This window comes from Asterias rubens, chromosome 7 (genome assembly GCF_902459465.1).
Source record: "Asterias rubens chromosome 7, eAstRub1.3, whole genome shotgun sequence".
Taxonomy (NCBI): domain Eukaryota; kingdom Metazoa; phylum Echinodermata; class Asteroidea; order Forcipulatida; family Asteriidae; genus Asterias; species Asterias rubens.
In genome coordinates this window covers 21,595,448-21,610,351 of record NC_047068.1, presented here as the reverse complement: position 1 = coordinate 21,610,351, position 14,904 = coordinate 21,595,448, and the positions used below count along the sequence as shown (strand labels likewise).

At 39.0% G+C, this 14,904-nt stretch overlaps 1 protein-coding gene across 1 annotated transcript in view; it reads right to left on the bottom strand.

Moving 5' to 3' along the window:
* Nucleotides 1-14,904, bottom strand: part of LOC117292880 — a 70,214-nt gene that overhangs the window by 27,517 nt on the left and 27,793 nt on the right. Inside the window, exons 20-30 of the mRNA XM_033775048.1 lie at nt 12,992-14,878; nt 11,811-11,973; nt 11,036-11,134; nt 10,331-10,524; nt 9,411-9,605; nt 8,897-9,027; nt 6,983-7,196; nt 5,929-6,065; nt 4,783-4,908; nt 3,458-3,569; nt 2,820-3,022 (exon numbers count right to left, since the gene is read on the bottom strand). Of these exons, the coding sequence (XP_033630939.1) occupies nt 2,820-3,022; nt 3,458-3,569; nt 4,783-4,908; nt 5,929-6,065; nt 6,983-7,196; nt 8,897-9,027; nt 9,411-9,605; nt 10,331-10,524; nt 11,036-11,134; nt 11,811-11,973; nt 12,992-14,878 (3,461 nt within the window). The remainder of the gene's footprint in view (nt 1-2,819; nt 3,023-3,457; nt 3,570-4,782; nt 4,909-5,928; nt 6,066-6,982; nt 7,197-8,896; nt 9,028-9,410; nt 9,606-10,330; nt 10,525-11,035; nt 11,135-11,810; nt 11,974-12,991; nt 14,879-14,904) is intronic.

The window sequence follows — 14,904 nt, the reverse complement described above, 5'->3', positions numbered from 1 at the left end:
TTCCCTTATAAGGAGTTGTTTACCCGAGGGCGGCAGAGGGCTTACCGTTTCACAGCTGGCGGGGTGTTGTGTTGAAAGAAATCATTGAACAATTATTATAATTTTTGCATTTATTTTACCTTTTGACCAAAAAGTGTTGACTTTTTTGACCGAAAATGTATTTATGAATGGGAATCAAAGTGTGTTGAATCTAGATAATTTACCTCGACTTTGTCTCGGTAAAATTATCAACAACCAGGCCTCGTTGGGATTAAACCACTAGTTGAAAACCTCTTCACCACACATTGATTTCCTTATTAATAATAAAATACATTGTACCTTGGACAGTTTCCAGCATACATTGTGTACAATGGCATTTTCAATGCGCTCTACTTAATAGAAAACTTATAATCACAGGGCTTACAAAAAATTATAAGGTACAGAAAACATAAATAAAATATCTGAAAAATTAATTGAATTAAATGAAATGCAAGTCACATAAAATGCAATAAGCTGATTAATGTTAAAATACATGTGTATGTTTTTATAATTTTCTTGAATTTGTCAGTCTTGGTCTTAGATCAACATAGTACATGGACGCTGGGCTCAGGCGCAACACAATACACCAATATGGGTAGAATGTTAGTTTGTTACACTTCGTTGACAATGCCTCGTTATCGGCTGCCAATGTAACACCAACAACTAGCTGAGCCGAAGTTGGGTAGGACCATGCATAGTTGGGCAGGCCCATTTAAAACCAACAACAACTGTGACCAAGTTGGCCAGGCCCATTTAACACCAACAACTGTGACCAAGTTGGGCAGGCCCATTTGAAGTTGGGCGGCTTATTCGAAGTTGGGTGATACATTCGCATTCTAAGTTGGGCGGCACATTCGAAGTTGGGCGGCCAATTCGAAGTTGGGCGACCCATTCGAAGTTGGGTGACATATTCGAAGTTGGGCGGCCCATGTGAAGTTGGGAGGCCCATTTGTAGTTGGTCAGGCCTAACTGGCATTGGGTAGGGGCAAACTATAACTAGGCCGCTTTCAATTGGGCCACAACATACATGTAGTTAAAGAACTAGTTTGTACACACTACATCAAACTAAACTCAAACATACAGCATGAAAACTATTATGGTATCTTGTTTAAAGGCAGTGGACACTATTGGTAATTACTCAAAATAATTATCAGCATAGAACCTAACTTGGTAACGAGTAATGGGGAGAGGTTTGTAGTATAAAACATTGTGAAAAATGGCTCCCTCTGCAGTGGCGTAGTTTTGAGAATAAAGTTATTTTCCATGAATTTGATTTTAAAACCTCAAGTTTAGAATTTGAGGTCTCAATCAAGCATCTGAAAGCACACAACTTTGTGTGACCAGGGTGTTTTTTCATAGTTATCTCGCACCTCCGGTGGCCAACAGGTTTGTTATTTTATGCATATGTTGGGATACACCTAGTGAGAAGACTGGTCTTTAACAATTACCAATAGTGTCCACTGCTTTAAACACTGTTTTTAAGGACTAATTTAGAGTGAGTTCGACCATAGAGCAAGGAACAGAAGGAGTTACAACTCCAGTCTTAATCCCCTAAGCTCAAATTAATCCGATTAGTGCTGCATCCACCTCCAGTGGAAACACTATGGATGTAAACCGCAGCGCCTGTAAAAGGCTGTACACATTCCATCCGCAGCGAGCTCTTATTGTACCCCATGTGTGTTACCACCTTTCGCTGCCGTCGCTGGTATCACGTCATTTTCCATTCATAATTATTGGAGTGGTAAAGTAGCAACACACAAGTTCAACGCGTGTGAGTAAACAATGTCACCTACGTTGCATGCGCACATTGCTACATTAGAAACTGTAGACTTTGAGCTTTTGACTGAATTTTGAAGCAAACAAATCTGCCTTTTCTGTGATCAATTACGACATTTGTTAGGTTTTGCTGATCGGGAAAGTTATGAAATATGTCATAACAATAACAACCGATGTTATAACGCACCTTTTGCCAAAGGTAACAAAGCGCCAGGTATTATTACTGCAAGGAGTGGGGCAAATTTTGAGATATAAGACCTAATCCTTAAGCACCATGTAATGGTTTACAAGGTTCTGTGGCGCAATATGCTGCCAATCCAGCCAGGAACACCGGGGCGAACCCCTTCTCTATTCGATAAGTGCACTGGGTTCTTTTACATGCGTTTACACAACACATGGGACCAACAGCTTTACATCCCATCCGAGGGGTGAAGCAATGGTTATGTGTCTTGCTTAAGGACACAAGTGTCACGGCTGGGGAATCGAACCCACACTCTGCTGATCAGAAACACCAGAGTTTGAATCTGCCAACGTTCTATTGAAATTCATTGACGTGTTTCAAAAATTGCTCCCTCTGATTTTATGAACAACAAGGAAACATTTCTGAGACAAAAAAACCATTATAATTTTTGTTTTTTTAAACAAAACCCAAGCGATTATATTTTTATCCTTATAAACACAAACAAATCTGTGTAGATACCTTGTGAGTTTTCTGTCGTTAAACATCGTACATGAGTCTATTCAGAGACATCAGTCTCTCCTTGAGACGTAAACATTTCATTCTATGAGGAACTTTCATAAATGCTGTCATTTCTTCAAGCGTGTCTTTACTTCTGTGTCTAAGGTAGCTCTGGGGCTACCTTGAAAAATGACCAGTACTTACTTGCATTGTTAATGTTTAAATATTTTAGGAACTTACTCATTCCTATCCACACCTGCATTAACTGGTATTCATGTTTTTAATGAACCATTATTGAATGAATTGAATTGAATGAATGTGAAAGCTTTTTGAAAATGTGTCTTACCAATTCGTTCATGGCTGCGACCTCAGCATCTGCTTGGGCCTCCAGAGCCTCGTGATCAACGTATGAAGACCCCACACTGCTGACGTCTCTAGCTACCCTGGGTAGTGGCGTAGTCACCATGGTGGCTGCTCTCGCTGCTGCTGCTGATGCTGCCGCTGCTTTGGACTTGCTGGCTTTGTTCTGGACACCACTGCCCGCATTGCCTGCAAAAAGGACATAGTGTTGTCAGGAGTAATAATAATAAGGGATTTATACTGCGTGATTTCCACCAAAATATCAACTGGGCTTAAGTCTTTCTCAAATAAATTTGTGCAACAATTGGGTGTTTTTTCTTTTATTATTATTTTCTTTCAACTCCAGTGATCAATTGAGCAAAATGTTCACAGATTTGTTATATTATGCATATGTTTGGATACACCAAGTGAGAATACTGGTCTTTGACAATCACCAAATGTGTCCAGCGCCTTTAACAACATTAATAATAACAACCCTATTGATATCGCGCCATTTTCCAAAGGATACAAAGCACCAGATATTTACTGCATATTTTTTAAGTCTCAAAACAATATCTCACACTGATATATGTATGATTATTATATTATCAAGGTAGAGAAAAAAAGATAGAAGTATCGTCTTACCCATCATAGTAAGGATTCCTTTACCGCTGTCCTCTACCTCATCAGCCCCAGCCTCACCAGCCTTCTCTTGTAGTAGATCCATGAACTTCAATCCAGTAGCCATGGAATTCTCCTAGGGATTTATATTTTAAAAAGAAATTGTTTAATTTGTTCATCAAAAGGAATACTTGCAAAAAAGTTCAAAGGCTATAAAGCAGGCAAGTCAAAGTAGTGAAAGGGCAATCACTCTTTACATTAAATGCATTTAAAACTTTTAGTTGGAAGCCTACGGCAGCTTTTGATAGTATAAAACATTTTGAGAAACATTTCTATTGCAATAACAACTTTGAGTTGGAAGCGTAAAGCAGCTTTTGATAGTATAAAGCATTATGAGAAACATTTCTATTGCAATAAAAACTTTTAGTTAGAAGCCTACAGTTTTGAGAAACATTTCACTCTGAGGTATGGAGTTTAAGTCTGTTTTGTAATTGTTTTGTTGTAATTTTTTCCTATTTGTTATTTGCTGTAACTTTTTAATGGATTTTTTGTTATTTGCTGTATCTTTTAATGGATTGCTGTAGCTTTTTAATGTTTTTTTGATGTAATTACGCATTATTTTTGATTGTTTTCGTTTCGATTAATTAATTTTCATAATTTTATTTTCTTACTGGAATTGTGTTAAATTGTTATGCGCTGTCGAACAGGCTGGTCCTGGAGAGAGCGCAATAATAAGTTCAATAAATTATTATTATTATGATGTGGTTATGTAAAAAGATTTAATGAAAAAAAGAAAAGAAAAAAAAGGTATTCTTTATGGCCTTTACTTTGTTAGTTTCGATGGCCTCACATTTGGAACCAATATTCATACCTCTTCATGCAATGCCTCATACAAACCTCAAATTCTCACATTTGGGCCATAGGAGTGTCTTTTCTCAAAGGCTGAAATTGTTTGCTACTGTTGTCTGGCCTTATTGAAGGGTTTGGCTACTTTTTGTACAACACAAACACAAAAGATTTACATTTCACTTACATGGTCTAAAGATATTGATGAAAGAAAGCTTCCCTAGAAATATTACTTGCTGAAGTTTGTAGTTTTTGAGAAAATAATTGTTGTCTCAGTGAGACAAAAATTATTTTAGCATGTACACCAATTTCACACGCCTCTTGATAAACACTGCTTGATGATTTTCATTCTTTTCCTCAAAAACTTAACGATTAATGAAGCTGAAACTTCTACAGGTAAATTATATTACATACATCTTCGTTCACAGTGAGTCGGAATTCATGGCATGGCCAAAAACTTGATCTACAAAAGCAACAAAACCATTTATAAGCAAGTGTCTTACCGCCGAACTGGTTGAGATTTCTGAAGCAGAGCCTGATGCCTGTACGAAGGCTGATGCCAGCTGTTTCATGGAACCCACATTGTTAGGTGAGGAGAGAGACAGGGCACCAATCATACTCTCACGCATCTACAAACAAATGAATAAGTAACTGCATTTATTAAGAGACTTTCTCATGCATCTACAAAGAAATGAATATAAGTACTTGCAACATTTAAGAGACTATCTAACGCGTCTACAAAGAAATGAATAAGGAAACTTCAACTGTTAAGAGACTTTCTCATGCATCTAAAAAGAAATGAATAAGTTACTATTAAAAGTAAGGTACACGTTTGGTAATCACTCTTAAACTTAATCTTTGATTAAAAGCCTGCAGCAGCAATTGATAGTACAAATCTTGTTGAGAAACATTTCACTTCAAAGTAATGTGGTTGTGTAAAATGATAACAGATTTTATGCCCGAAAATTTTAATCTGAAAAGCGCTACTGAGTCACACTTCTCAGATAGTGTATTCCTATTGGGGATTATTCTTCCTGCATTTGCATATTCGCTCCAGATTTTCAGTGAAATCTAAAAAATGCGGCCAATTAATTGTCTGTTCCAAAGTAATAACAATAATAATAATATTCTGGTTTCTCCAGAAGACGGTCAGAGCAGAACAGACCAGCTCTTCTCAGAGCCACCACAACCAAAAATGTCCAGTGCCTTTTAAGAAAGAGTCAAACATGATGAGCCTAAGCTCTGGAATTCCTTGGATACCTCTTTGAAAAAAATACAGAGTTTATTTGTATTCAAGCGGAAACTAAAAACTCAATTAATCAGCAAATATTTATAAGCAGACTTTCTTTATTCCAACCTCGAGTTTACTTTATATACTAGCTATGCCAATATCTAAGTTGTAATTTAGTTGTAATATTGTTTACATATTGTTGTATTGTTCTTTGTTTTGTTATTGTATAAGTGGGGTCTCTACTCGACAAGCTGATGCTTCTTGGAGACCTCCATCCTCACACAACATCCTACTGTACTTATGTTTTCCTTAATCATTATAATTTAATGTCAATTATATCACTTTTCTTTTTATGTGGTAAAAATAAAAGAAATGAATGAATGAATGAAATTTCTTTTTGTGGCTAGACTGAGCTCACCCCTTCTCTCTCCAGCCTGTCAGCCTCAGCCTGCTCAGCAGCGATTCTCTCTGCTTCAAGCCTAGCTGCTAGGAGCTCATCTTCTGTCAGCTCATCGCTCTCCCCTGCATTCCGCTTCCTCCTTCGCACATTCTCAACTGTTTTTTTAAAAAGGTGGCAGTCACACATTGGCATTATAATGGTGTTACAACACAGTGTCTTCTGAACAGAATACGGGGCTTCATTCACCTGCAACTAGCTCCTGGTCCCTGTACCCATACTTGCTACACAATGAACGAGCCTTCTTCATTTGTGCCCCCAAAACTTTGGAACAATCTGCCCATCTTTAAATGTAATTCCCCAACTGTGATTAAGTTCAAAACTAGATTTAAAACTTAACTATTAAAATCATGATTGCTGTTTCTTTGTTGTTAATTCCTATTTTTTTTTTCATTGTAAAGCACTTAGAAACACTATGTATGAGGCACTATATAAATGTTGTATATAACTTATATTTAAGAAGGTTTTTTTTTAATGCAGTATTTTCAAAGGACACCAGCTTGTTCTTTTTAGAGGACGAGTGATATATTTCAAAGATATTTTTAATTTGAACTGCCTCTGACGCGACATTATGTTGTTCAAAATTTGGGACATGAAAAGGTGCAAGGAGACAGTGTGAACATCTCTAATCTTAAGTAGGATTTGAAACTTTGCATGGTGGAAATAAGATATAGATTAACTCGACGTTTCGATCAGTATGCTCTGATAGTGGGATAGTCATTACATGGTGTTACCGCAAACTCTTTTATATCTTATAAGTTCATATTTCCTCAACCACATCATTGAGTACAACTTCCCGCCTGTATTTCCCGCCTTCGTGCATCACCAAGCTAATCCGCCGCCCAGTACTTAAGCAGCATGCAGCATCAGAGTCCAGCATTCTCCAGAAGACGATCAGAGCATGCTGATCGAAACGTCGAGTTAATCCAACGGTTCTTTTCAGAACCACCCCAACTCATTTAGAGAAAGTCATTACATGGTGTTACCGCAAACTCTTCTATATCTCTAATCTTACCAGTAGCGGCTGTAGTGGCAGCGATAGTCGTCGCCGTACTGGCCGCAGCGTTTGATGAGGCTATATTCAACATGCCTGCACAGGCGGCGACAATGTTAGCTGCCCCGCCTGCATCTCCAGAGGAGATCATTTCCGACATGATACTGCCCTCGCCTGATGTAAGGTTCTTCAGCTTCTCTGTCATGTCGGCGCCACTGAGTGATGGAGCTACCACCTTGTCATTAAGAAGGAAAAAAAAACAATCATCTGATCAAATTTTGTGTGCTTCAGTAGACACAACAAATTTAAAACGTTTAAAAACCTACTTGAACAAAAATGTCAAGTCGTGAACTTTGCTGAATTTCATTTAAAATGTTTTCAATAAATAAGGAAATCGAGTCATATGATTATAAAAAGATTTTAATTGTGTAAAAAAACGATCATTTCGTATACCCTTATCCAGCGCTTTTCTGAGAGATTTGCGAAAAGCTCTGTTACGTAATCACTCTCAAAACGTCATAGTTGGGAGCTCCAACTTGTAAAGCCGCTTTGTTGCAGCCTGAAGGTATAACAAAGCAAACTCCCAGACATGTCGTCAGCGGCATTGTCAACGACAGAAGTGTTTTTAGTTTTTCAAAACCTTTAGGTTGGGGCCTGATTTTTTAATTGATAATTACGAAAAATTCAGAAGTGTACACATATCAAAATTATTTTAAAATGGTGAACAAGTGCATTATATACAAGTTAAATTACCAATTCTGTTAAAAACCATCCGCTCAAGTAGCTGTTTAAAGAGCCGCTACATGGTAAATCTCAATATTTTAACTATTACCTTTTTTGGGCCAAATAGACATCATAGATAATGCTTTATAACCAATTTACGTTTAAAATTTGCATTTAGTAATAAATAATTAGAGTCAAAAATGCACCTGCTTGTCTATGATAATGATATGCAATGACCCCTTGACGTCATTGGCATTATTTCCCAATAAGGTATGTGCACAGTTTTCCAGCTATGGCAAATTGAGGTGTTCTTTTCCATATCAGATAGCGCTGATTACGTCACAATTCCTTTGACGCGCGGGTTTTTTTGACCTCAGGTTTTTCAGTACTTTGGCTTGGAGTTTTTCAGAGAAAAAACTTTTTTACCATGTTTTATTGGGAGGTAAGAGACTCGTTATATTTTTTTCTTGTTTCCTATGGACTCCATATTCTATAAAAATGTAATAACTACATATTTCAGAGCATTCTGTAGCCCCACTTTAAATGGTTTTGATACCTTTTGTAGATCAAGTTTTCAGGCCATGACATAAATCTCTACTCACTGTGAATGAAGATGTATGTAATATAATTTACCTGTACAAGTTTTAGCTTCATTAATCGTTAAGTTTTTGAGGAAAAGAATGAAAATCATCAAGCAATGTGTATCAAGAGGCATGTGAAATTGGTGTACATGCTAAAATAATTTTTGTCTCACTGAGACAAAAATTATTTTCACAAAAACTACAACACCTCAGCAAGTAATATTTCTAGGAAAGCTTTCTTTTATCATTATCTTCAGCTTCATTAGTTGTCAAGTTTTTCAGAAAATAAGTGAAAATCACAAAGCAATGTTTTCATGAGAGTCGCATAAATCTATTGTACATGCTAAACTAGTTTGTGACATTGTTTCTCATCACCTTAGAAAGTAATATTTTAAGGGACACTTTCTACCATCATTATCTTCAAACAGTGTAATTTATTGTAAATCTGTGGACAATGTGTTTTGTGCGTACAAAAAGTACCCAAACACTTTAATGAAAGAAATTCATCAGAATGTTTTTTGGGCTTGGAAGAAAATTCTACAAACACCATATCTTTGATGAACATATTATCTACTTCTATTTCATAGTATGCCTTCTCTCTCTCTCTCGACTTGAATGATCTGTTACTTACCCGCACTCTAAGTTCCAGATCAGAGTAAGACCCAATAAAGTCATCGACTCGAACTAAGATAAAGACTGTGTAATCTTCAGCCTCATAGCCCTGTGGGAAGATAGACGGCTGAGCCATGTAGGGCTTCTCACCTGTGTAACAATAAAAAATAATTGAACTTATGTTGCGCTCTCTCCAGGACCAGTCTGTTTGAGGGCGCATAAAAAAAACAATGCCAGTAAGAAAATTAAAATTATGAAAATTAATCCATCCGAAACATTCGAATGCGCAAAATACAGCAAAACTCCATAAAAAGTTACAGCAAATAACAATCAGTAAAAATTATACAAACATACCAAACAGACCGAAAAATTCCATACAGAAGAAAATTGCACAAATAACATAAAAACTGACAACCACTTACTATAAAGTGTAAGTACAGAATCCTTGGTGTAACAAGGCCCTAATACTCCAACCCTCTAGCACAGCCATTTTTTGAAGACTAAAACTAAAAGCTATCAGAACTGATATTTACCGCTATACATCCATGTCCAAGAATCAGTCTCCAGTAACCGCTGAGCGAACCTAAAGTTGAGGGGGAGATCGGGGTCTGCCCAATCCTCACAGAAAATGTTGAACTCTGTCTCCAGCGCTGTCCCGTTCTCTGGTAGCATGGTGCAGTTACCAACGATGGGACGCTCATTAGCAAGGATATCCTGGGAGGCCATACCTGAAATGGAGGGTACCATGCTGATTAATATAGTATCATCATACGGGTTTGTGACAACAAAGTGGACATCATTGTTCATTTGACTTTCTTTCACTGAAATTTATGAAGTAATATATTTAACAATAAAACAAAAATTACAAGCAACTGAGTCTTCAAAAGCCTCTTGGATATCAGAACAGAGTCAGTCGTACAAATATGAACTGGTAAAAAAGTCCACAATGAATGTGCAATGAATTTGAAGGCTCTTTTATTCAAATTTTTGGACCGCAAGCAAGAATGACTGAAATTTCTTTCCTGCCTATATGTTCATATATTTCTGTAATAGTTTGTGTTCTTTTACTGTTTTTTAAAAGCAATTTTTTATTTTCTGTCTTCATTTGTGCCTTGTGCACTTTTACTGTTTTACTTTTTGTCTGCATTTTTTACTAGCTTTCATGTTGTTGTTAACTACTTGTTTTATTTTCCAAACCAACACTACCCAAAAAGAGATATTCACATGGTTGTTACCCAAACCTCTCTTACTTAACCAGCTTTTTTTGTTGACTTGATATACAAAATGTTCCCAATTCAACCTTTAGCTTCGTATGAAATATATTTAATGAATAAACCATCAACGAATGAATGAATGAATAAAAAAAGTTACTTCATTGAATTTTTTTTCGTTGGAATCAGTTCCACAGTTTGCATATAAAGCCTGCTCACAATGGAGTCATTTAAAAACATACCGAAGTTAGTGAAGTCCGGAGACCGATCACAGTAGATACGGATCCTATATCGTTCCTCATCAGCGAAGAAGCCTGCATCGATTGCCAAGTTGGCCTTATCATTGCCAGTCCCAGAGAAAGACAGCCAGTCATTGGTGTCGATTAGCTGTATGGTGGTCTTAAACCCCTCTATGATGATGCTGTAGATCTCCCACCTAATCATCGAACCAAAAGAAACAAATTTAGTCGAAGAGGAGCCACATAAGGGCCCAATTTCATAAAGCCTGTAAGCAGAAAAGCTTGCTTAGCATGTTGCTTAACAAATATAGGTTACCAGCCTGGGGTGCATTGTTCGCGGTTGTAACCAAGTACTGTTTCAGTCAATTACAAGTGATCAACAATTGGCAAGTTTAACCGAAACAGTTATTGGTTACGCCCGTGAAAAAAGCACCCCAGAACACCATACAGTTAACAGCCATTTCTTGTTTAGCCAAGAAACTTGCCAACCAGAATTTTCTGAAGGAGAGCGATGCAAGAGTGTTTCTCTTCTTCCTTCATACTTCCATCAGAAAATAATCTTCTTTTACTACATGTACGTCTCCCTCATTAACAGCATAAATGTGACAACAATTCTAATTAGATCTTTCCGTTAGAATGCATTCTACCCAGCGTCGAAATACCTGTCGTACAATAAAAACAAGATGAATAACATATGTTTTTCTTCACCTATAGTACAGGATCATCCCACGTCTCCAGTCCAGATTGGTCGACTCCAGAGCAAAGCGACTGGTTGGATTGAGCTTAGATTTACAGTTGGTCTTACAGCTGTGGAGGGAACAGGGATGAAATAAATAATCCTGAAAATTGAATAACGATTTCCTCTGAAGGTCTGGTCATAATAAATGCAAGTCTTTAGTAATACCTCAAGGTGAGGGCTACTACTTAACTTTCACCAGTGGCATGTTGTCACCTACTCCTAGGGCTGATACAGGGTTATCCCCTTCACAGTCTCTAAGGATGTTGGCATGGGTATCATCCACTAGGGGCCTGGCTGGTAGAGCAGATAGCACAACCTTTCAAACTTTGTTCAGGTTCAGTTCCTTGACCAAGGTCACAAGTGTCCTGACCGAGACCCGAACCCACCCAGGTCAAAATTCCAGTTGAACCTAGTTAACTGGTGTCAATTGGTTCAACTGGATAGTGACCAAACTCGTCCATTTTCCATATTAACCAACTGGTTTGGACTAGGGTTAACTGAGTTCAACTAGGTTGAAATTATAAACCAGTAGGTTTCTGTCCATTTTCCATATTAAACCAACTGGTATTAACTGTGTTTAACTAGTTTATCAACTGATTTTCAACGAGTTCCAGTTAAACCCAGTTTAACTAGGTTCAACTGGAATTTTGACCTGGGCACACACTGTTCCTGACAATACCAGCTTGGGTTCTGTGAACTAGACCGCTCGGACACGCCACAAAGATGGATTTATTACAGACTAACCTTATCTCCATACGAGGTGGGGAACCGGTGGCCACATAGAGGATCTGTGTGAACTCGGCTCGCCTGGTATCCTTGAATACAACCAGTTTTAATTCATAGACCATCTCTTCATGCATGTAGTATGTATCTATCTCCATCTGGCTGGCTGTTTCATTCAACTTGCCTAGTAAATTCAAAAATTCATATATTTATATGTACCGGTAATCTTTTTGAAGAGGCTAGACCTTGTACAAGCTTGGGCTTCTTGTCTGCGACCTCCCCATACTATTATTAAGTTCCGTATTGTACTGTCTAATGGTATGGAAAAAACCTAAACCTGATATATATGTGTAAATAAAAAGAAGCAGAATTTCAACACCTTCACTTATCACTTGCGGATAAAACACATTATTAAATGGACACTCACAGTCATTGTGGCGGCACAGTCAACAGTGACTAGTTTTGTCATATTGGGATGGCTTTTCGAACCCTGTCCGTCTTTGGTCTTTCTGTGAGCTCGCACATTTCACAGGGATTCTTTTTGCAAATGGCCAGGGCACCCTCTTTCTACCATTTAGGTGCAGTTACATAAAACAAAAGCATCAGCACGCAGCGTTGAGTGGGAACCTTAAAGGAAGACATTGCCTTGGATCGGACGAGTTGGTCTATAAAAAACGTTTGTAACTATTTTTTATAAAATGCATATGATTGGAAAGATGTTTCAAAAGTAGAATACAATGATCCACACAAGTTTGCCTCGAAATTGCGTGGTTTTCCTTTTACTGTGAGAACTAACACGGTCGGCCAAAAATTTGACTCCCATAAATAGCCGACCGTGTTAGTCGACGAGGTAAAAGGAAAACCGTGCACTTTCGAGGCATGTTTGTGTCGATCATTGTATTCTACTTTTACAACATCTTTCTAACCATATGCATTTTATAAAAAAACGGTTACAAACGCTTTTCAAAGACCAACTCGACCGATCCAAGGCAATGTGTTCCTTTAATTCGGTTCAGTTTCCAACCAAGTCAACACCAAGTTTTTATCTAGGTCACCAAAAAAGTAAGAATAGTTTTGTGTAATATTTAGAAAAAAGACACTTGTTATGTGAGAGTTGACTAACATTTACGTGGCTCCATTTCTTTTTGCAGTAAATAATAGTTTTACTGTTTTCTTAAAAAAAAAAAAAAATTACTTCTTACCTCCAAATCCAGCCATGTCGTATCCATACCGGCCGAAGCATCCTCCTACGTCTCCTTTCTCATGGATGAAAGACGCATTCACTCCTCCTTCTTGTAGCATCTCCGTATAGTCCCAATTCCATTCCTGAAACGTCTCATGCTCCCTGCGGCACAGCCACACAAAGCGGATTCCAGATCGATCTGAAGGGTCAACATCCGGATCGTACGTATCCGTGAATCCGTCAATGTCTGCTCTATCGTTCCAGCGGATGATACGCTCCGATCCGCCGGCAATCTTGGCGATGAGAGGAGTAGGCACAACGCGGATCGTGGTTGAGTCTAGGGACTCCACACCACGCTCTCCCCACATGGAGACGTTTAGCTCAAAGCGGTAGACGCCGTACGGAAGAACGAACTGCTTGACGGCCAGCTCCCGGCGAGTGAAACCGGCCATCTCTGTTTCGCCCAACTCAAAGAATTCCGTCTCCTGACCCTGGTCGTCGATCTCATATGACCTCCATGTATACATCGTGTATGGCGTTGACGTACAGTTGATCTTGACATACGAGTAGACGTAAACATCCTTCGAGGCGTAGTACTCACGATTCCCGTCCTCGTCACAGAAAGGGTAATACTGATCACAGTTGTTATTGTCCTTCACTCTTACCTCTGGATAGAAGCAGGGTCCTTTCGTGACTGCAGTCGGCATGAAAATATTCTGTTCGGAGACCCTGTTGTGTGCCCGGACGACGATCCTGAACTGATTAACCGACAGAAAGACATTGGTGAGGGTGATATTTGGACTTCTCCCGGCCAAGAGTAGACCCTCTAGGTAAGCGTTACTGACCTCCGTGAAGCGCAGAAAGGGGTCTGCAAACTCGTCAGGGTATCTCTCCTCGCATGTTTTGCGGTGTCCCCAGAAGGCGAGGGGGTTAATTTCAGACTGCTGGTCGCGAAAGTCAACAAAGTAGCAGACGTCTGTTCCCACATTTCCTGTGTCAAGCTCAAACTCTATGGTGGTGTTTTTCGAGCGCGGTCCGTGGTCGGAGAGCTCCAAGTCGAAGATGCCTCTCTGTATCACGATGGTTTTGGTCACCACGACCCAGTGGACGGGGTTGGAGACATTGAGGGTGACGGTGTATATCCCTCGCTTCGTATACCACCAGATCGCTCTTGGTTCCGTCGTCTGGACTACCCATGGAGCGTAAGTGGCCGGAGGCTCAGTTGGTGGTGTAGTGGTTGGTGGCGGCAAGGTTGTAGTGGGCGCCGGGGTCGGAGGTGCACAAACAGGTGGGATTGTGGTGAAGTTATTGCGGATGACGAGGTCTGCGATTCCGGTCAGAATGTCAGCCTTCAAGCAGTACCTTTCCTTAAGTGCATCAACTAAATCTACAAGTGTAATATTCAGCTCAGGCGAGTCAACATCATCCAGCCAGTTGCTGTAACTCGCATTGGTGAAATTGTTGGTGGTGTTGAAATTGTACACATCGGAGAAATTAAAAGATCTTGTGTAATTCAAGGTAGCCATTAGGGTCAAATTGTAGAGAAAGTCGTCCTCCCCTTGAAAATTGTCATATTTGACGCACAAGTCTCTCTGCGTGACAAGATAAATGGGTGATACTTCACAAACAAGTTCCAATACTGGTGATGCTGTATCATTAATATCACTACTATTAAAACAGTAGATGGTGGTGCCGTTGCCATCGATTGTGTGACTGTAACCAGTAGAGTTGGTGAGGTTTGAGTTTGTGCCGTTTACCTCAACACAGTACAAATCAGTGGAGTTTCCATCGGTGGAGTTAACCCACATCCCATCGGTTCCATTTAGGGTAACATTCTGTACCACCTCCACATAGGAACAATTGGGTATTAAAGACGCCTCCATCAGTGCTATTTTGTCGTCATCTTCTGAGGTGAGCTGATCAACAATGAGG